This window comes from Muntiacus reevesi, chromosome 2 (assembly GCF_963930625.1).
Source record: "Muntiacus reevesi chromosome 2, mMunRee1.1, whole genome shotgun sequence".
Taxonomy (NCBI): Eukaryota; Metazoa; Chordata; class Mammalia; order Artiodactyla; family Cervidae; genus Muntiacus; species Muntiacus reevesi.
Window position 1 is genome coordinate 163,991,669 of NC_089250.1, and position 23,343 is coordinate 164,015,011.

The 23,343-nt window shown below is 47.8% G+C and overlaps 1 protein-coding gene across 1 annotated transcript in view; it reads left to right on the plus strand.

Moving 5' to 3' along the window:
* Positions 1–23,343, plus strand: part of LOC136157300 (deleted in malignant brain tumors 1 protein-like) — a 53,637-nt gene that overhangs the window by 15,047 nt on the left and 15,247 nt on the right. Inside the window, 8 exon segments of the mRNA XM_065919230.1 lie at positions 642–657; positions 3,708–4,090; positions 4,954–4,969; positions 8,020–8,337; positions 17,510–17,782; positions 17,785–17,898; positions 20,516–20,669; positions 22,996–23,183. Coding sequence (XP_065775302.1) covers positions 642–657; positions 3,708–4,090; positions 4,954–4,969; positions 8,020–8,337; positions 17,510–17,782; positions 17,785–17,898; positions 20,516–20,669; positions 22,996–23,183 — 1,462 coding nt within the window.

Genomic DNA, 23,343 nt, shown 5'->3' on the forward strand with positions numbered 1-23,343 from the left:
CCTCAAACACGTAGCATTTGATGTTTGCTTTATCCCTTTAGGGCATCCCTGGTGGCTCAGTTGGTAAAGAATTCTCCTGCAATGCGGGAGACCTGGGTTCGATCCCTGGGTTGGGAAGATCCCCTGGAGAAGGGAACAGCTACTCACTCCAGTATTCTGGCCTGGAGAATTCCATGGACTGTATAGTCCATGGGGTCGCCAAGAGTTGGACTACAACTAAACAACTTTCACTTCACTTCACTTTACTTCACTTATCCCTTCTAAATTGGTTGAACAGATAAGATTTTAACTGATTCCCAGAATAAAATATTAAAATTTTCTAATTTGAGAGTAAGAATTACCAAAGGAATGTGTGCCTTACTGCATACAGATATATGAAAAAAGCATGATTAATTATGGGGATTTTTAAGGAGTATTTCTAAAGGTCTTTGTTTAAAGGGGCAGCCAATATAGTAAATCTAAGGAAGATTGCAAAGCTGGGCAAACTTGAGTCTGGATCTCAGAGCTGGTGATGACACTCAGCAGCATTTGATCAACTCTGAAGCTCTTGGAGCCTCAGTTTCCTCATCTGTAAAATGAGGAGACTGCTTGCGTTCTGGCAGGATTGCTGAAAGGACTCCTTCACGCTGTCTTTTGCATAGCCCCTGCAGGGTATCAGTACCTGACAAAGGGCTGCATTTTTGGCAGTTTTTACTACTGTTTTCCTCACTCAGTCATCTAACACCAGAGAATCAATAAACTAGAATGGCTGATTTTAATTACCTTGCGACAGCTTTTCAAAGTACTTTGGCATAGAGACTTCCCCAGAAGTCTAGTGGTTAAGACTTCACCTTCCAGTGCAAAGGGTGAGGGTTCAATCCCCAGTGAGGGAGTTCCATCCCACATGCCTTGTGGCCAAAAAACCAAAACATAAAACAGAAGCAATATTGTAACAAATTCAATAAAGACTTTTAAAATGGTCTATGTCAAATATACATTAGATGTGAACAGTTAGAAGTGTGTTAATCACGTCTGGAAGGTCTAGTAATAGCCCTCTCCAGTAGCGAGATATCTCTATAAACTAGCAGCTGTAATACCCAGTGTGATTCGAGAGACTTGGTAGCTAGAACTTGAAAGACCGCTTGTTCACAGACATGCCACATGAGACAGAGCTGGTGCCTGGGACTTTTAACCGGTTGTTGTTGTTCCGTCACTTAAGTCGTGTACGATTCTTTGCAACCCCATGGACTGCGGCACTCCAGGCTTCCCTGTTCTTCACTATCTCCCAAATTCATGTCCACTGAGTCAGTAGTGCTATCTAACCATCTCATCCTCTGCCGCCCTCTTTTCTTTTTGCCTTTGATCTTTCCCAGCATCGGGGTCTTTTCCAATGAGTCAGCTCTTTGCATCAGGTGGTTTAACTGGGGGCACATCTTTTTTTTTTTTTTTCATTTATTTTTCTTAGTTGGAGGCTAGTTACTTTACAATATTGTAGTGGTTTTTGTCATACATTGACATGAATCAGCCATGGCTTTACATGTATTCCGTATCCTGATCCCCCCTCCCGCCTCCGTCCCCATCCCATCCCTCTGGGTCTTCCCAGTGCACCAGCCCTGAGCACTTGTCTCATGCATCCAACCTGGGCTGGTGATCTGTTCAACTCTAGATAATATACATGTTTCGATGCTGTTCTCTCGAAACATCCCACCCTCGCCTTCTCCCACAGAGTCCAAAAGTCTGTTCTGTACAACTGTGTCTCTTTTTCTGTTTTGCATGTAGGGTTATCATTACCATCTTTCTAAATTCCATATATATGTGTTAGTATACTGTAATGGTCTTTATCTTTCTGGCTTACTTCACTGTGTATAATGGGCTCCAGTTTCATCCATCTCATTAGAACTGATTCAAATGAATTCTTTTTAATGGCTGAGTAATATTCCATGGTGTATATGTACCACAGCTTCCTTATCCATTCGTCTGCTGATGGGCATCTAGGTTGCTTCCATGTCCTGGCTATTATAAACTTTGCTGTGATGAACATTGGGGTGCACGTGTCTCTTTCAGATCTGGTTTCCTTGGTGTGTATGCTGGAGGCACGTCTTTTTAAAATTAATTTATTTTTATTTATTTGGATGTTCCAGGTCTTAGTTGTGGCACTAGTGGTCTGAAGTCTACCTTGGAGTGTACTGGATCTTTCGACATGGCATGCAAACTCAGTTGCAGTATGTGGGATCTAGTTCCCTGACTAAGGATTGAACCTGAGCCCTTGCACTGGGAGTGTGGAGTCTTAGCCACTGGCCACCAGGGAAGTCCCAGAAGGCACATCTTTTTAAACACTGTCTTGTTTGCTGGAGCATTCACTCACCCATCTGCTTACTTGGAGGTGTCTTTTTATCTGTGGAATGTCCAACCCAGTTACAGCCTCATGGGGTGTTTTTTATTCCTAAGTTTCAATGTTCTGGAGAATGACTGTACAAATCTGAAGTGTGGAGTGTTAGTCGCTCAGTCGTGTCCGACTCTGTGCGACCCCATAGACTGTAGCTCGACAGGCTTCTCTGTCCATGGGATTCCCCAGGCAAGAATACTGGAGTGGCTAGCCATTCCCTTCTCCAGGGCATCTTCCCGACCCATGAATTGAGCCCATGTCTCCTGAATTGCAGGCAGATTCTTTACCATCTGAGCTATCATGAGATGCCCCCAATGTGAAATTCATCTGCTACAAAATCAGGAGTCTAGGTCATATCATCCCAAATGTGCCCATCCATCTGACTATTTTCTCAAAGCACAGTAGCCAGCCAACCACCAGCAAGAAGCTTCCTAGGTCTATAGCTGAATCAGTTTCTTCAAGTGCTATGGTCTTTACAGGGGCTCATTTTTCCCATATCAGATGAATAATCATTTATAAGGATGTAAGGAGAATCTTTGCTGTTGGTTATAAAAGTCAGGATTTCAGAAAAAGACTGACATATTTTTCCTCTACGTAAACAGATGCGGGAGACTCATCTAACAGCTCAGGTAGGTCACGCCTTTTTTTTTGATGGGACTTGAATATCAGCTGTTTGTGATTTATTGCTGGACTCAGTTCATTCTTTGTCTAAGCTGCTGATATTTTCATGGCTTTAAGATGCCATTTAAAGGTGTTATTTGGAATTACTCCTTTTGATGTTGTTACAGGTGATGATGTCTCTCTGTGTGTGTTAGAGACACATGTGTGCAGGCGTGACATGGCACTTCAAGGGCCTTTTGCAAAAACTTTTCCCCTTACTCAAAGGCATTTCCCTGATTCTGTCCTTGACCGGCTCCTTCTCAGTGTTTTAAGAGGAGTCTTGCAGCCACTCCCCATCACTCTCTTGAGCGCACCCTCGTCTTTTCACGGCCTTCTACTGATGTGAGAAAGCATTACACTCGCGTCTGTGTTTGACTAACAAATAGACTGCAGGCTCCCTGAGGCAGGAGCCATGCCTCTTTGATTTACAGCCGTATCATCAGAGCGTAACAGGAAAGGCAGTGAGTTTCACTTCGAGCACTGTTGAAATGACATTACACTGGTGAAGGCCCCGCAGTCTGCACGCAACTCAGACACACGTGAGAAACACGAGGGACAGGCCCCAGGGGTCAAGACAGGGCACGTCCCTCCACGCCCGCATCGTCCCGCTGGCCTCCGAGGCCTGGGGCCGGCGGACCTCCGGGGGCCTCCTGGGGACTCACAGGCCCCTCTCTGTCTGCAGGGGACTGGCCGGAGCTGCGGCTGGTGGGCGGCTCAGGTCGGTGCTCAGGACGCGTGGAGGTCCTGCACCGGGGGGCCTGGGGCACCGTGTGCGACGACCTGTGGGACCTGAACGAAGCCGAGGTCGTGTGCCGGCAGCTGGGGTGCGGTCGGGCCGTGTCCGCCCTCGGGAAGGCCCACTTCGGCCCGGGCTCTGGAGACATCTTCCTGGACAACATGCAGTGCGCGGGGGCGGAGCGCTACCTGGGCCAGTGCGCCCACTCGGGCTGGTCGGAGCACAACTGCGGCCATCACGAGGATGCCGGGGTCATCTGCTCAGGTAGCCGCCCCTCCTCCTGCCAGTCACCACCCAAGTGCCTCAGGACCACCCTGCTGGAATTCAGAGTCAGCCAGGGGCGAAGACGGGCTTCCCTGGTGGCTCTGCAATAAAGAACCTGCCTGCCAAGCAGGAGTTGCAGGTTCAATCCCTGGGTCGGGGAACTAGCAACCCACTCCAGTATTCCTGCCTGGGAAATCCCACAGACCTGGAGGCCACAGTCCATGGGGTTGCAAGAGTTGGACAGGACTTAGGGACTAAACTGCCACCACCAGGGGTGAAGACGGGATCCTCAAACACGTAGCATTTGATGTTTGCTTTATCCCTTTAGGGCATCCCTGGTGGCTCAGTTGGTAAAGAATTCTCCTGCAATGCGGGAGACCTGGGTTCGATCCCTGGGTTGGGAAGATCCCCTGGAGAAGGGAACAGCTACTCACTCCAGTATTCTGGCCTGGAGAATTCCATGGACTGTATAGTCCATGGGGTCGCCAAGAGTTGGACTACAACTAAACAACTTTCACTTCACTTCACTTTACTTCACTTATCCCTTCTAAATTGGTTGAACAGATAAGATTTTAACTGATTCCCAGAATAAAATATTAAAATTTTCTAATTTGAGAGTAAGAATTACCAAAGGAATGTGTGCCTTACTGCATACAGATATATGAAAAAAGCATGATTAATTATGGGGATTTTTAAGGAGTATTTCTAAAGGTCTTTGTTTAAAGGGGCAGCCAATATAGTAAATCTAAGGAAGATTGCAAAGCTGGGCAAACTTGAGTCTGGATCTCAGAGCTGGTGATGACACTCAGCAGCATTTGATCAACTCTGAAGCTCTTGGAGCCTCAGTTTCCTCATCTGTAAAATGAGGAGACTGCTTGCGTTCTGGCAGGATTGCTGAAAGGACTCCTTCACGCTGTCTTTTGCATAGCCCCTGCAGGGTATCAGTACCTGACAAAGGGCTGCATTTTTGGCAGTTTTTACTACTGTTTTCCTCACTCAGTCATCTAACACCAGAGAATCAATAAACTAGAATGGCTGATTTTAATTACCTTGCGACAGCTTTTCAAAGTACTTTGGCATAGAGACTTCCCCAGAAGTCTAGTGGTTAAGACTTCACCTTCCAGTGCAAAGGGTGAGGGTTCAATCCCCAGTGAGGGAGTTCCATCCCACATGCCTTGTGGCCAAAAAACCAAAACATAAAACAGAAGCAATATTGTAACAAATTCAATAAAGACTTTTAAAATGGTCTATGTCAAATATACATTAGATGTGAACAGTTAGAAGTGTGTTAATCACGTCTGGAAGGTCTAGTAATAGCCCTCTCCAGTAGCGAGATATCTCTATAAACTAGCAGCTGTAATACCCAGTGTGATTCGAGAGACTTGGTAGCTAGAACTTGAAAGACCGCTTGTTCACAGACATGCCACATGAGACAGAGCTGGTGCCTGGGACTTTTAACCGGTTGTTGTTGTTCCGTCACTTAAGTCGTGTACGATTCTTTGCAACCCCATGGACTGCGGCACTCCAGGCTTCCCTGTTCTTCACTATCTCCCAAATTCATGTCCACTGAGTCAGTAGTGCTATCTAACCATCTCATCCTCTGCCGCCCTCTTTTCTTTTTGCCTTTGATCTTTCCCAGCATCGGGGTCTTTTCCAATGAGTCAGCTCTTTGCATCAGGTGGTTTAACTGGGGGCACATCTTTTTTTTTTTTTTTCATTTATTTTTCTTAGTTGGAGGCTAGTTACTTTACAATATTGTAGTGGTTTTTGTCATACATTGACATGAATCAGCCATGGCTTTACATGTATTCCGTATCCTGATCCCCCCTCCCGCCTCCGTCCCCATCCCATCCCTCTGGGTCTTCCCAGTGCACCAGCCCTGAGCACTTGTCTCATGCATCCAACCTGGGCTGGTGATCTGTTCAACTCTAGATAATATACATGTTTCGATGCTGTTCTCTCGAAACATCCCACCCTCGCCTTCTCCCACAGAGTCCAAAAGTCTGTTCTGTACAACTGTGTCTCTTTTTCTGTTTTGCATGTAGGGTTATCATTACCATCTTTCTAAATTCCATATATATGTGTTAGTATACTGTAATGGTCTTTATCTTTCTGGCTTACTTCACTGTGTATAATGGGCTCCAGTTTCATCCATCTCATTAGAACTGATTCAAATGAATTCTTTTTAATGGCTGAGTAATATTCCATGGTGTATATGTACCACAGCTTCCTTATCCATTCGTCTGCTGATGGGCATCTAGGTTGCTTCCATGTCCTGGCTATTATAAACTTTGCTGTGATGAACATTGGGGTGCACGTGTCTCTTTCAGATCTGGTTTCCTTGGTGTGTATGCTGGAGGCACGTCTTTTTAAAATTAATTTATTTTTATTTATTTGGATGTTCCAGGTCTTAGTTGTGGCACTAGTGGTCTGAAGTCTACCTTGGAGTGTACTGGATCTTTCGACATGGCATGCAAACTCAGTTGCAGTATGTGGGATCTAGTTCCCTGACTAAGGATTGAACCTGAGCCCTTGCACTGGGAGTGTGGAGTCTTAGCCACTGGCCACCAGGGAAGTCCCAGAAGGCACATCTTTTTAAACACTGTCTTGTTTGCTGGAGCATTCACTCACCCATCTGCTTACTTGGAGGTGTCTTTTTATCTGTGGAATGTCCAACCCAGTTACAGCCTCATGGGGTGTTTTTTATTCCTAAGTTTCAATGTTCTGGAGAATGACTGTACAAATCTGAAGTGTGGAGTGTTAGTCGCTCAGTCGTGTCCGACTCTGTGCGACCCCATAGACTGTAGCTCGACAGGCTTCTCTGTCCATGGGATTCCCCAGGCAAGAATACTGGAGTGGCTAGCCATTCCCTTCTCCAGGGCATCTTCCCGACCCATGAATTGAGCCCATGTCTCCTGAATTGCAGGCAGATTCTTTACCATCTGAGCTATCATGAGATGCCCCCAATGTGAAATTCATCTGCTACAAAATCAGGAGTCTAGGTCATATCATCCCAAATGTGCCCATCCATCTGACTATTTTCTCAAAGCACAGTAGCCAGCCAACCACCAGCAAGAAGCTTCCTAGGTCTATAGCTGAATCAGTTTCTTCAAGTGCTATGGTCTTTACAGGGGCTCATTTTTCCCATATCAGATGAATAATCATTTATAAGGATGTAAGGAGAATCTTTGCTGTTGGTTATAAAAGTCAGGATTTCAGAAAAAGACTGACATATTTTTCCTCTACGTAAACAGATGCGGGAGACTCATCTAACAGCTCAGGTAGGTCACGCCTTTTTTTTTGATGGGACTTGAATATCAGCTGTTTGTGATTTATTGCTGGACTCAGTTCATTCTTTGTCTAAGCTGCTGATATTTTCATGGCTTTAAGATGCCATTTAAAGGTGTTATTTGGAATTACTCCTTTTGATGTTGTTACAGGTGATGATGTCTCTCTGTGTGTGTTAGAGACACATGTGTGCAGGCGTGACATGGCACTTCAAGGGCCTTTTGCAAAAACTTTTCCCCTTACTCAAAGGCATTTCCCTGATTCTGTCCTTGACCGGCTCCTTCTCAGTGTTTTAAGAGGAGTCTTGCAGCCACTCCCCATCACTCTCTTGAGCGCACCCTCGTCTTTTCACGGCCTTCTACTGATGTGAGAAAGCATTACACTCGCGTCTGTGTTTGACTAACAAATAGACTGCAGGCTCCCTGAGGCAGGAGCCATGCCTCTTTGATTTACAGCCGTATCATCAGAGCGTAACAGGAAAGGCAGTGAGTTTCACTTCGAGCACTGTTGAAATGACATTACACTGGTGAAGGCCCCGCAGTCTGCACGCAACTCAGACACACGTGAGAAACACGAGGGACAGGCCCCAGGGGTCAAGACAGGGCACGTCCCTCCACGCCCGCATCGTCCCGCTGGCCTCCGAGGCCTGGGGCCGGCGGACCTCCGGGGGCCTCCTGGGGACTCACAGGCCCCTCTCTGTCTGCAGGGGACTGGCCGGAGCTGCGGCTGGTGGGCGGCTCAGGTCGGTGCTCAGGACGCGTGGAGGTCCTGCACCGGGGGGCCTGGGGCACCGTGTGCGACGACCTGTGGGACCTGAACGAAGCCGAGGTCGTGTGCCGGCAGCTGGGGTGCGGTCGGGCCGTGTCCGCCCTCGGGAAGGCCCACTTCGGCCCGGGCTCTGGAGACATCTTCCTGGACAACATGCAGTGCGCCGGGGCGGAGCGCTACCTGGGCCAGTGTGCCCACTCGGGCTGGTCGGAGCACAACTGTGGCCATCACGAGGATGCCGGGGTCATCTGCTCAGGTAGCCTCCCCTCTCTCGGGCTACAGTTTCAGATGTTGTGGTTGAAGACGTTGTGAAACTATGCATCCCAGGTGGAATTTTTCAACCATCCATCCATCCATCCATCTGCTCATTCTGTTGTCAGCCAATCCATGAGTGCCCACTGTGTGCCAGGTGCTGGACTCAGGCATAGAGCCCACTGTGTGCCAGGCACTGGGCCCAGGCACATGCCCTGCCCCAGGCAGCCCCCGGCTGCACATGGGAGGCCTTGATGTTAGTGTGAACTGGCACGCCCACAGCCTCCCCTTGCTGAATCCTGGACCCCACCCCACCCCCAGAGATGGTGATCAACTAGGTTTGGGAAGGGACGCTGGAATCTGCATTTTAACAGATGTTCCAGGTGATCCTGCAAAAGAGGGGCCATGGGTAATCCAGCCCTGGTGACCGGGGGACAGAGTTGACCTAGAGGCTCTACCCCACCCTCCAAGGCCAAGGACCCTGCTGGAGGACTGGAGTGACCCAGGAGCAGCATTCTGAGTACTGGGCCGAAAAAGACCATGGTCCTCCCCACTTCATCACCAACTGCCCCCTTGTTACCCTACCTCCCCCAAACTTTGGATTCACTAAAGAGAGTGACCTGTTGTCTTTCTTTGTGCATTCAGATTCAAAAGACCTGCCTCCTCCCACACCTCCAGGTATGTCCATATTTTTTCTTGTTCAGGCAACTTTATAATAATAATAACATCGAATACTTATAAAGGCTTTCAGGCACTGTTTTGGGGCCTTATACCTATGTAACTTACTTAATCTGCACAATAACCTCTTAAAGTAAGTTATGTGATTATTCCCATTTTCCAGATAGGTAAACTGAGATACAGAAAATTAGTAATGTACCCAGGGGTAGCCAGTGCACTTAAACCACAGGTGTCAAGCCTCTTGACCACCAATCTAGTTTACCACATCTGTTCATTGGCCCCAACTACACAAAGACCAAGCAAAAACTAACACAGAAAAGGGGAGATGTTTAGCTCAGGCTACTACTTTAATCTTCAGGAAGTGAAATTGTTAATCTCTCAGTCATGTCTGACTCTTTGCAGCCCCGGACTGTAGCCCACCAGGCTCCTCTGTCCATGGAATTCTCCAGGAAAGAATACTGGAATGGGTAGGCATTCCCTTCTCCAGAGGATCTTCCTGACCTAGCGACTGAACCCAGGTCTCCTGTTTTTCAGGAGGATTCTTAACCATCTGAGCCACCAGGGAAACCTGCAAAAAGGCATTTTAAATATTCTTTCACAGAAAGAGTAATTTGAGATGCAGAGAGGTTAAGTAACTTTCCTAAGATCACTCAACAAGTTAATGTGGGGACTAAGCTTTGATACTAATCAGTCTGACCCCAAAGTACATACTCTTGGGAATCTTTTGCTTGTTTTCAAAGAGTTTTTAAGTTAATGATTGAATGATATTCTTCTATAATAAAACCCGAAGATTAGAAAAGTCATACACCACATGATGTGATGATTTTGAAGTGATGCTGAAGGTAATGGAAAGGCGTTTTGTTTCATTGCAACAGACATTCCTAAGCATCTACATAGCAGCAGGCCTGATGCTAGGGTTTCTGAATATATTCGCTTATTTAATCCCTACAATTAAGGATTAGGGAGACCAAGAAACCTACCCAGGATAACTCAGATAGAAAGTAGTAAAATTGGAATTTTAAGCCCCATCTCTCACCCTTTGAATTCTGTCCGCACACACCCTCAGACCACACCACAGGGCACAAGTCATTAGCAGGAGCTTCTGCCTGAAGAAGACCTGAATGTGTTCCTGTATTCCTGGGGGAGACCAGCTTTGTGTGTTGGGGTTGTGAGTGAGAGGAGAAAAGTCATCTAAAGTTAAAGGGCCAGCGCTGGGGACAAGGGCAGTGGTATTCAAATAAAGCCTCATCTGTAGTTTTCCCATTTATATAATTCAGCTAAACTGAAAATTACATGGATGGTGGGGAAATGGGGAAGACCATATTGCATGAATGATGGCTCAGTGGTAAAGAATCCACTTGCAGTACAGGAGACTTGGGTCTGATCCCTGGGTCGGGAAGATCCCCTGGAGTAGGAAATGGCAACCCACTCCAGTATTCTTGCCTGGAAGATCGCATGGATAGAGGAGCCTGCTGGACTATGGTCCATGGACTTGCAAGAGTCAGACACGACTTAGCATCTAAACCATCACCACCATATTGCATGAAAGGAGCCATCCTGCTCCTCTCCTGCTCTAAAATGCAGTGGTTTAAAGCAACAACTACTGAATTATAGGCCATGGTTTGGTGGGGCAGGAACTGGGGCAGGGCTTGGCTGGGAGAGTCTTCTGCTCCACATAGTTTAGAGTAGGGTCACCCAGTGGCTGCTCTGGAGAGTCCAGGACAGATGCACTCTCACGCCTGGGGTCCTGGTGGGGGCTCAGCCAAGGGCCTGCTTCTTCTCCAGGTAGTCTCAGGGCCTCTTTACAGGGCCTCTCCAGCAGGGGAATCAGACTTCTTTAGAGTGGCTCGGGGTGGCTCAGGGTGCCATGAGCACCCAGAGACAGGAAGTGGAAGCTGCCAGTCTTTCTTATGGCACAGCTTCTGCCATATTCTGCTGGCCTGAGCTTCCACAGAGCCCACCCAGGCTCCAGGGAGGGGACCAGACCCCACCCCTTGACCAGAACCTGTAGCCTTCTTTAGTTTGCCCCAGGACCATAGAGAACATTCGGTCAGCATCTTCACACTCTTCTCCATTTGCCCTATGTACATGGACATTTCTAAGGAAACCCTTTACATTTTGCTAACTTGTAGATGAGACTAGTTCTCCTGATGTCAGCATTATCTCCCTTTTTTTTTTCCTTCTAGGTCTTTCCACAGCGTCTCAGGATCATGTAACAGGTAGCCGCTTGTTTTAAACTGACATGGTAACTCCATTCAGGAAATGCTAGGCGGTGTGCCCAGGACAAGGCACAAAGGCTGGCTTAGTGTGGGTGAGGGGCTGCCTCGCTGCCCAAGCTACACCCGCCGCAGCCCCTCCCAGGAGAAGGTGGGGCGGCCAGGACTCAGCCCGGGACCCCCTCTGTCCTCACACGCCCCGCCCCCACCGCGCTGAGGGGCGTGGCGTTAGTACCGCCGATGCCTGGAAACGCTGACTTTTTAACTAAAGCAGCAGCTGGGAAGGGGCGTGTGGATCTGCCCAGATCAGAATAGGCAGGAGGGTGACAAGGAACTCGAAAAAAATGTGGCTCAGTCCATCTGCCCATTCTCAGCCTGCGTCCTATGGGCACAGTCCTGTAATAGGAGCCCGCAACAGGTACCAGCCCATCACCGCCTGCCATGTGTAGTTCAGTTCAGTTCAGTCGCTCAGTCGCGTCCGACTCTTTGCAACCCCATGGACTGCAGCGCGCCAGGCTTCCCTGTCCATCACCAACTCCAGGAGTTTACTCGAACTCATGTCCATTGAGTCAGTGATGCGATCCAACCATCTCATCCTCTGATGTCTCCTTCTCCTCCTGCCCTCAATCTTTCCCAGCATCAGTGTCTTTTCAAACGAGTCAGCTTTTCGCATCAGGTGGCCAAAGTATTAGTTTCAGCTTCAGCATCAGTCCTTCCAATGAATAGTCAGGACTGATTTCCTTTAGGATGGACTGGTTGGATCTCCTTGCAGTCCAAGGGACTCTCAAGAGTCTTCTCCAACACCACATTTCAAAAGCATCAATTCTTCTGCTCTCAGCTTTCTTTATGGTCCAACTCTCACATCCATACATGACCACTAGAAAAACCATAACCTTGACTAGACGGACCTTTGTTGGCAAAGTAGTGTGTAGAGGCTTCAGGAAACCCAGTCCCGGGGGTTTCAGTGTCAGTCTGACGTTTGTAACCTACAAACAGCAGTCCACACTAGCTCCCTGGGCTGGCTGTGTCCCTCACCACTTCCCACCCTCCATCGCAGGAAAGACCAGGAATCTGTGAGATTCTGGGAGGATTACAAGGTGTTCAGGGGAGAAAGAAGAAAGTTCAGCATCTTCATAATTTGGGTACAAGTTCAATAAAATGTTATGCTTTCAGATTTCCTCTAAAATAATTTGATGATTCTAAGGTTTCTGCTTTTTTTGTGTGGTGTGCTGTTTCAGATTTATATGTTTATGTGTGTGTATAAATTTATTATATGAAATAATATAGTTATATTAATATGACAAGCAGAATGGAAGAGTTAGATTTCACTTGTTTAATTCTTAGAAGTCCAAAACCTATCAGCTCCAGTCCCAATGGTTATGGAGCTAAAGGAAAGACAACCTACCCAGAAAGAGTGGTGAAAAAGTAGTTAAAGGGAGGTCCCAGTCACACCCTCCCAACAGTCCACACCACCCCCTTTGTCTTCAGTTCCTCAGACCCTCAGCTCCTCAAAGTCACTCCTTCCCCACCACCTACAGCTCCACCTCTGTCTCTGTCTCTCTTTCCCAAACCCTCAAGCCAATCAGCTCCACCTGTCTCCCAGCAAGTGAGACTTTCCACTTTAGAAAGAGCCAACAGGGACTGCCCTGGTGGCCCAATGGGTGATGTCAGGCTCCCGATGCAGAGGGCCTGGGTTCGACCCCTGGTCAGGGAACTAGATCCCACATGCGGCAACTAAGACCCAGTGCAGCCAATTAAGTAAATAAATGTTAAAAAAAAAAAAAAAAAAGAAGAAGAAGAAAGAGTCAACAGGACAGAGATAATATTTTCCCCATTGGACGACAGAGGGAGGAGGGCAGGGAGCTCTTGCATCAGCGCGTTCTGCTGCTGCTGCTGCTAAGTTGCTTCAGTCATGTCCGACTCTGTGCGACCCCATAGACGGCAGCCCACCAGGCTCTTCTGTCCCTGGGATTCTCCAGGCAAGAATACTGGAGTGGGTTGCCATTTCCTTCTCCCAATGTGTTCTGACCCATCACAATTAGACTGAATAGGCTCTCCTTCCTGGAAGATGCTTAGGCTACAGATCTGTTTATTCAGACTTCAGCCTGACTCCCCCAGATCCTTAGTGGGATGACATAAGTGACGCCATGGAAACATATTCTGACATCCTTTTTCCTGATGTTTCAGGAGAAAGGAATTCTTGTGGAGGGGTCGTTTCTAGTCTCTCTGGCTCATTTTCCAGTCCACTGTACCCAGAAAACTACCCAACAGACATCCAGTGTGTGTGGGAGATCCACGTGAATAAGAAGTTCCGCATAGAACTCATGATTCCAACTCTGAAGTAAGAAAACAACTCTTTAAAAGAAGTGTGTGCATGCTTTGTCACTTCCAACTCTTTGTGACCCCATGGACTATAGCCCACCAGGCTTCTTTGTCCATGGGATTCTCCAGGCAAGGATACTGGAATGGGTTGCCATACCCTCCTCCAGGGGATCGTCTCAACCCAGGGATCAAACCAATGTCTCTTAAGTCTCCAGCATTGGCAGGCAGGTTCTTTATCACTGGCACCACCTGGGAAGCCCCCTTTAAAAGAAGAGTCTACCTAAATAAGAATATTGCCTTGAAAAATTCAGTAAATGGTTTAATTCACGTATTTGACTTCACATTACTATGAGGGATCTTTTTTTATTTATTTAAAAACATTGTCCTTTTCAGCTTTGCCCTCATTATACACTGGGTACCAATATTCATCCTCTTAGACTTTCTTTTTCTTTAATCTGAGTTTTAAGCAAGCAGTAAGAGGCTTTACCTACACATGCATTAGGCGACTACTCCAGCCTTGAGCCCTGCATCCTCTATATGTCACCTTAAAATGAAGTGAGATGGTAGTCATCGCTTCATCTCTGACATAAAAAGGCTCTCCTAAGTCACTGCCATTCTCTTCTTATCAGTTCATAAAATAAAAACGGACACTTTTAGTGTGCTCAGGCTCTGTACTTTGTGTTCCGTATGCTTTGTCACATTACAGTGTCACTATAGCCCTAATAAAGATGTCCTTATCATCCCAGTTAAAGACTAAGGAGCTGAGACTCAGGTTACTCACCAAAGGCCAACCTTCTAGGTCCATTGGATGTCAAAGGCCCAGCTCGTCACCAGTATACAGTGCTGTAAGGAGAGTCTGTACAAAGCCCTTCTTGTTGACTATGACACACACCACGCAACAAACACAGCAGTAACGTGATATGCTATGAAAATCCCCCGTTAGCATCACTGCATCGTTCTCGGCCCATGGAGTCAGACACACCCTATCCCAAAGAATATTCTAGAAGAGTATTATCTTTGTCAATTGAAACCCTAAAGACACAGCCCACAATGAGGTGAGTACCTTGAACCCACACCTCTAAAACCTATCATGTTATCAGTTATCCATTTCTTCTTCAAAATCAGCCCTGGGGACTTGGTTAAGACTCTGTGCTCCCAATGCAGGGGGCCCAGGTTCGATCCCTGGCTGGGGAACTATAAGATCCCACATGCCATGTGGCGTGGCCAAAAACAACAACAACAACCAATCAGCCCTCATACACATCCCTGTGAATAATTACCAAAGTGCAAATACTGTTCCACATGCTGACCTTGTTTTTATTTCAAAATCAAGCTTTTTCTCCCCAAGAATTTGGGTATGAAGACTGTTGTGAAATACAGAGGTAGGAAAATTGGGCTTTGGTGTCAGTTACATGTTGATCAGTTGGGGTGACTTTGTTGTTAAGATTTTATGTGCAGTGTACATTTGCATCTCCCGAGGTTTCGTGTGAGCTGTGATTGGCTAAAATCAGTATGATTTCTGAGTTTCTATTACTGAGCTGTGGCCACAAACCTCACACATTCTTCAGAAAGAGATAAAAGGAGTTTTGCTAATAAGGATCTGAAAATGTTAATTGATATTTTATGTATTACTATGCAATTCAAAGTATAATCCAAATAGTTAATTCTGTGTGCATCATAATTTTCAAGCTTTAAGATCTAGGAAGCCCTGGGACTTCCCTTGTGGTCCAGTGGTTAAGAATCTGCTTCCATGGCAGGGGGCACAGATTTGATCCCTGATCGGGGGAACTGAGATCCAGCATGTCACATAGCCCAACCAAAAAATAAATAAATAAAAATAAGCCTAAGTAAGCAATTGGGAAAAAAAAGAAAAAAAAAAAAAAACGTCTAGGAAGGCCTAACCAGCTGCTAAGCCTCTGCTGTGATTCCCCTAGACTGGAAGATATCCTTGGATGCCCGTACGACTCAGTCGAAATCTTCGACGGCCCCAGGATCGCCTCACTCTCCATGGGGAAGTTCTGTGCCTCAGCAGCTGTGATGTTTTTCTCCTCCTCTGACATCCTGACTGTGGTGTTCCGAAGTGATTCCATGATCACCAACACTGGCTTTTATGCTCTGTTTAATGCGATTCCCCAGGGCAGAAGAGAGTCAGGTAGGAAGCTTCAAGAAGGCTTTTGGCCTTGAAAAAAAAAAAAAAAACAGAATAGTTTTCTAATTTAAGGGATCCTCCTATTAGCAGAAGCATGGCTTCAGTCTTAAAAGCTCCCCTACAATTAGCCAGAAAGGCCCTGCTGTATCACTGCTAGCTTTTTCCACTAAGAGGGCCTCGTGGGCAGTTGAAATAAAGCAGTGATGGGCTTCCCAGGTGGCGCTAGTGGTAAAGAACCTACCTGCCAATGCAGGAGATGCAGATTCTATCCCTGAGTCAGGAAGATTCCCTGGAGGAGGAAATGGCAACCCACTCCAGTATTCTTGCCTGGAAAATTTCATGGACAGAGGAGCCTGGAGGGCTACAGGCCATGGGGTCGCAAAGAGTCAGCCACGACTGAGCTACTGAACACATGTGCAACCTGTATGTGAATGGGCAGGCAGCTCTCCAGGGCTGCCTCGTCACAGCCCTCCGCCGGGACCTGGTACTGTCCAGCGTGCTGAAAAGTAAAAGTCAGACTTTCAAGAATTCTCCTCCCTCCACCAGCTGGCTCACTTTGCCTCCTTTGAACCCTAGACTCACCACATAAGAGGCTTGGGGACTCCTTAATGGACAGACCCTATGGCTCATCATTCCAGAGCCAGGTCCAGTTTGCACCCAAAAAAATACTTACCTGACAGTTGTGGGGCCACAGTAACTCAGGTCACTAGGAATTCAGGTAGAAACTTCCAGTTTGTATTTTGAGGCTGGTGGGGGGAAGGGTGTTTCTGAATGAGGGAATTCCTTAAATATTTGACTTTCCAAAGGCATGTGTGCGATCTTGCCTTGGGGAGGCTAAGTAAAGTCCAGGAGTTGAAGTCCAGACCATTCATTGACTCAGGATCATCATTTATTCATCCAATAATATTCACTAAGGTCCTTCTATGTGCCAGCCCCAGGCAGAAGTTCTGGGGACGCAGCCAACAGTACAGTGCCCTCCCCCCTGCAGTTTACAGTAGGGCGAGTATGGGTGAGTGGGGGAGGATCAAGACACAACAAACAAGCAGATAAACAAGATGATGTGAGGGTGGTGACAAGGTTGGGAACACAGAGTCACGTGAGACGGAGGAGCTGCTTCTGTGGGCTGAAAGGGGATGGTCGGCCTTGCTAAGGAGGCCATATGTGAGGAGTGATGTACAGGGGCATTCCAGGCGGAGAGAAGAGCATGCACGGGCTCTCAGGGAGGAAAGAGTTGGACATGTCCAAGAAACTGAGAGAAGGCAGAGCCTGTGAGCACAGTAAGGGAAGAATGTCCCCAGGTGTCTCCAGGGGACTGCAGGTGATTCCAGCTGGCTGTAGCCTGTCAGCCCAAAAACAGCAGGTCCCTTTGGGCTTTATGGAGTCATAGACAGCCTTGTGGCCAGGTGCCTTCAGGGGATTAAATCTACACTTATCCAAACACTTGTCCAGGACATGCCCAGAGAAGCAGCCGGGAACCCATCGCCCCAGGATCCCAACTTTGTGACCCAGACAACCACGTGGCAAGATCTGCAGGACCCAAGGTGTATCGGGGCTGAGGGCTGTGCTTCATGTGCATGCTCTTGTTGACTTGGCACCCCATTTTACAGATGAGGAAACTGAGGCCCAGGGAGATAATTTATCAAAGGGACACACAACGAGGGAGCAGGAGAGCTGGAATCTAAACCCACCTCTGTCTCATGTATTACAGACTCAAGACAGCCTTAATAAGGCTTCATTCTTGCATTTATTTGACTTAGCTACAAATATAGAAGCTAGAAATCCTTCCTATTTAAAACTACCTAAACTCAAAGGTTTAGAAGATGAGCCAGAGCTGCGGCTGGTGGGCGGTTCTGGGCGGTGCTCTGGATGCGTGGAAATCCTGCACCAGGGAGCCTGGGGCACCGTGTGTGATGACCTACGGGACCTGAAAGAAGCCGGGGTCATGTGCTGGCAGCTGGGGTGTGGTTGGGCCATCGCTGCCCTGGGAAAGGCCCACTTGGGCCCGGGCTCTGGAGACACCCTCCTGGACAGCTTCCAGTGTTCGGGGAACGAGAGCTGCCTTGGCCAGTGCCCCAGTTCCGGCTGGTCAACCACAGCTGTGGTCATCATGAGGATGCTGGCGTCGTCTGCTCAGATACCTCTCCCTCTCCTCCAGGGGCAGGCTTTTTCCGATCTTTCAGCAGTTATGGGATGGTGGAAGGTGTGCACAGGGCAGGGCTGGTGCCCTGGCAGAAGGTGTCCCTTCAGCCAGGCTAACAGAGAATGCCAAGAGCTGGGCTCTCTTGGGAACACACATCCAGGGCCACATAATTGTCAGGTCGTGTCTTCTGCAGCTCCTCTCAGGTCTGGAGCTGTTTACTAAACATGCCCTTTCTTGCTTGTGTATCAGGAAGCCTGCCTGCTTAGGACCTGCCCACACTGGAAAACCACCAGTTGTCCTGATATAATTTAACTATCTTTTTTTAATGCATGCAGATGCAGGGTACTGGGCTCCAGACGTGACTCCTGCACCCCCAGGTATGTCTAACCCTGCATTTCCAATATCTCTGCAAAGTAGATAAGAAATCTAACCTCTTTCAGGGAGATCCAGGTTCGATCCCTGGATCTGGAAGATCCCCTGGAGAAGGGAATGGCAACCTACTCCAGTATTCTTGCCTGGAGAATTCCATGGAGAGAGGAGCCTGGGGGGCTACAGTCCTTGAGGTCGCAAAGAATCAGACACAACTGAGCAAGTAACATGCACAACCTCTTTCAGCATCCAGACACAGGTGGACAGTGACCTAGACACTGGAATCACCCAGGGAGCTTTAAAATTTTATGATACTCAAGCTGCATGCCAGACCAGTCACATCAGAACCTCTGGGTCACACCCAGTCATCAACGATATTTAAAACTTCCTGTGTAATTCCAGTGTGTGGCCAAGGCTGAGAGCCAGCGGCTTGGACGAGAAGCTGAGTCACGTTGCCCAAATGAAAAAGCATCTGACACTCTCCTCTCTGGAGAACGGATCAGGGAGGGGCAGGAGGGACTGAAAGAGATGGTCCATTGCAGTGGCCAAGCAGAGGGTTGATCTGGAGGGGAGGAGGTGGGAAGGTCTACCTCTCAAGAATATGAGTTAGAGAATGAAAGTGTGCAGGTAAACAAAGATGCACTGAATGTCGAATTCTCCCAGCGGGTCAAGAGCAGATTGGGGACAAGAAGCAAAAACAGCTGGGGCTCCTCTGGGAGCCTCCTGGCTTAGCCAGCATAACAGGCATAGAGGAAGGTACACGTTCTTCAGGTAACCTACTCAAAGTCCTTGTGATCCGCACCCCCCCACACTGGAGATTCCAGCTGTATCAGAGCATCTGGCACCCAGCAGCCTCTGCAGAACAAGTTCTTACCTGCCGGCTTCCCTGATCACTGGCACCCTGGGCCCCATCCAGCCTCCTCCCAGCCTTACCCAGTGACTGCGGGCACCCTCTGCCCTCCAAGAGAGCCTGGGTTGAGGAAGGTCAGGGGTACACCTCATAGTGTTTGGGGGCCAGGCAAGGTGGCCAGCAGCTGCCCCAATCCTGGGCTGGCACCGCTACGACACACGTGGAAGGACACTTGGTGGAGGCCTCTTTACCTCCAGTCCAGGTCCTGAGGGCATCCCAGGTGCAAGTCACCATCCCTTGTAAGCCGCCCTTCTGGGGTGGGTTGCAGAGGTGGGCCCGTGGGAAGGGGCCCGTCTTACTTACTTGGACTCCTTGTCCAACCTGCCTTTCCTCACCATGGCTCTCAGCTTCCCAGGTTTGGTCCCTCGGCATTTTGGCACCTGATAAATATCTGCAGGGACAGTGGCATGCTCACAAGCCTGGTGCTCTGACTGTGGGTGATGCCCCATGACTGGTCACTCTCAGGACAGCCCTTGAGTTGGTAGACCCAGCGCAGAAGAGAAAACAAATCACATGATTGCGTTGTCTGTGATTTCATGGTAAATCACCAAAAGAAGAGGAGAAGCTACATCTCAGGTTGGGGAGCAAAGAGGAATGAGTGTGTCCATACCATGTATTAAGACTAGTAGCAGCTTCATTCATTTGCACTTAAGTAGAAGGTGATGTCATCGAACGAAGCTCTTTCCTGATTTTCTTTGGTTTTAATTTTTGCAGCTGCTGTTCCCCAAGCGCCTGTCCCACCAGGTAACTCTTCTTGCACTGAAAGTATAACCCATAAAGGATAGAATGATGATTTGTTGTTGTTGAGTCGCTAAGTCGTGTCTGACTCTTTTCGATCCAATGGACTGCAGCATGCCAGGCTTCCCTGTTTTTTCACTGTCTCCTGGAGTTTGCTCAAACTCATGTTCATTGAGTCAGTGATGCCATACAACCATGTCTTCTACTTTTATGATTTAGAATTGTGGTGATAATTCATAAGAGTAGAATATACATCCTATGTCCTGGCTGCACGAGGGAAAGGAAGTGAGGGATGGAGCCCTCCCAAATGGGTGGATTGTCTGCATCTCAGTTGAGCTGATTTGCTTGACAGGAAGCTGGGACAGGATCAATGACGTGTCCTTGACACTCCACAGCGGCCATATATCCAATCCATTTCCAGCCTCACCTACAATCTTAGGGTCCTTCCTACCCATCACACATCTTTCTGCCACCCTCACCCCCTCCTTGGGTGTATGACCACACTCCACCCAAGCCATGGCTATGTCTACACTAGCATGATCCCCTCCCATTTTGTGATTGACTCTTGAGTTTGGTGGGACTCTGGAGTCTATACCTGGGAAAAGGTACGGTACATGTCTGAACACTCCAGCCACGGGTCTCTTCATCCCGTTTTCACAGGAGGAAGTAGCTCCTGTGGGGGCATCATTTCAAGTCTGTCCGGATCCTTCTCCAGTCCCCGGTACCCAACCAACTACCCCACTGACGTGGAGTGTGTCTGGGTGATCCACCTGGCCGAGAAGTTCCGTGTAGAGCTGACGATCCCCAGCCTGAAGTAAGCAACTGTGTCTTTTTCTGCTTCAAGGGCCGGATTGGATTTGAATCCGTGCTTTCCCCAGGAGGTTGCCTTTCCAGGTGCCTGAGTCATTAGCTGCTATAACAAAAATTTAGTAAACTAGGCATCTTAATAAACAGCAGAAGTTTATTTCCTGTAGTGGCCCCATGGTGTAATGGTTAGCACTCTGGACTTTGAATCCAGTGATCCAAGTTCAAATCTCTGTGGGACCTGACTATCTTTTGGGCTTCCCTGGTGCTCAGATGGTAAAGAATCTACCTGCAATGTGGGAGACCCGAGTTCAATTCCTAGATTGGGAAGATCCCCTGGAGAAGGGAAAGTCTACCCACTCCAGTATTCTTGCCTGGAGAATTCCACGGACAGAGGAGCCTGGCAGACCATGAAGTTGCATAAATTGGACACCATTGAGTAGCTAGATGACATGACGTGAAGAACAAAAATATAATAGACTTGGTGTCTTAATAACAATGGAAGTTTATTTCTGACAGTTCTGCAGGCTGGCAACTCCAAGATACGTATACCAGCTGCTTCAGTGTCTAGTGAGGACTTGCTCCCAGGCTCACAGATGGCTGTTTTTCACTATGACCTCACATGAGTGAGGGGACCAGGAGCTTTCTCAGCCTCTTTCTAAGGGCACTAATCCTGTCTTGAGGGCTCTGCCCTAACAACCTAGTCACTTCTCAAAGGCCCCACCTCCTAAGACTATTACTATTGAGGGTTAAGTTTCAACAGATCAATTCTGAGGGGACACAAACCTTCTGCCTACAGCAACATCTAACAAATCCTTTCACATATTAGGTGAAAATTGGTCTGGTCATCTGAGCTTAAGGAGTTTTTAAAAAAATTTATTTTTTTCAGATTGCATTTTATTTATTTTTTAAATTAATTTATTTATTTTAATTGGAGGCTAATTACTTTACAATATTGTGGTGGTTTTTGCCGTGCATTGACATGAATCAGCCTCAGGTGTACGTGGGTCCCCCATCCCGAACCGCCTCCCACCTCCTTCCCCATCCCATCCTTCTGGGTTGTCCCAGTGCACCAGCTTTGAGTGCCCTGTTTTATGCATCGAACTTGGACTGGTAATCTATTTCACATATGATAATATACATGTTTCAGTGCTATTCTCTCAAATCATCCCACCGTCACCTTCTCCCACAGAGTTCAAAAGTCTGTTCTTTATATCTGTGTCTCTTTTGCTGTCTCACAAAAGGTCACCATTCAGTTCAGTTCAGTCACTCAGTCGTGTCCGACTCTTTTTGACCCCATGGACTGCAGCATGCCAGGCCTCCCTGTCCATCACCAACTCCTGGAGTTTAATCATACTCATGTCCACTGAGTTGGTGATGCCATCGAACCATCTCATCCTCTGTCATCCCCTTCTCCTCCCACCTTTAATCTTTCCCAGCATCAGGGTCTTTTCCAATGAGTCAGTTCTTCACATCAGGTGGCCAAAGTATTGGAGTTTCAGCTTCAGCATCAGTCCTTCCAATGAACATTCAGGACTGATTTCCTTTAGGATGGACTGGTTGGATCTCCTTGCTGTCCAAGGGACTCTCAACAGTTTTCTCCAACACCACAGTTCAAAAGCATCAATTCTTCAGTGCTCAGCTTTCTTTATAGTCCAATTGTTGTTATCATCTTTCTAAATTCCATATATATGCGTTAATATACTGTATTTGTGTTTTTCTTTCTGACTTACTTCACTCTGTATAATAGGCTCCAGTATCACTTAAGGAGTTTTAATCACTGAGCTCAACTTCCCGTGCACTCGGAGAAGACCCCATGAGCATCCCTGACGCCATCATGGAGGGAGCCTCAGCTGGGGTGACCCACACATGAGGACCCCACATGAGGACACAGCCTCTTCCTCTGGCTGAACCCCAGTCTATTCATCGTCATTACCTTTCTGACCTTTATTCTTCTGCCTGGTGCTATACACAACAGATCATCTTCCTCTTCCCTCTGAGAATTTCTATCCTGTCCCTACTAAAACTTTTCTTTTGCATATTAAATAGCCTCAGTTTATTCATTCATCAGTTCATCCCCTTGATGGGGGGAGCTGAAATAGACGAGGACAGACAAGAGGCTGACTGAACTGGACAAGTCTCAACAGGGAGCGGGACAAAAGAGTAGACCCAGGCAGCATCAGAGGGGTCAAGTCCATGAGGGAGATGTGTGGCTGGAAGGAGATGCAAGGGTGACTGCAGTTCCTGGCTGGGTGTGAAGCAATATTTGACTTTATTTATGTATAACATTGCGGCAGATTGCCTTGGGGAGCTTAACTCTGCCTTCACCTCCTCAGATTAGAGGACGTCTATGGGTGCCCTTACGACTTCATCGAGGTGTTTGATGGACAGCAGGTTGCCTCGCTCTCCTTGGGCAGATTCTGTGCTGGAACTGAGCTCACATTCCACTCTTCTTCAAACATCCTGACCGCGGTGTTCAGGAGCAACGCCAGGATCACCAACACGGGGTTCTACGCCCTGTACAGCGCCGTCCGGCAGGACGAAAGGGAAAGCGGTGGGTATCCTAACGCGGACTTCAGAGGGATGTCAGGTCTAATGTGCACCCTTTCCCTTTAAGAAAGGAGATGCTTTTGTAAATCTGACCTGTGGGTCCCGCCCACATTACTGACATCTGAGTGACATCA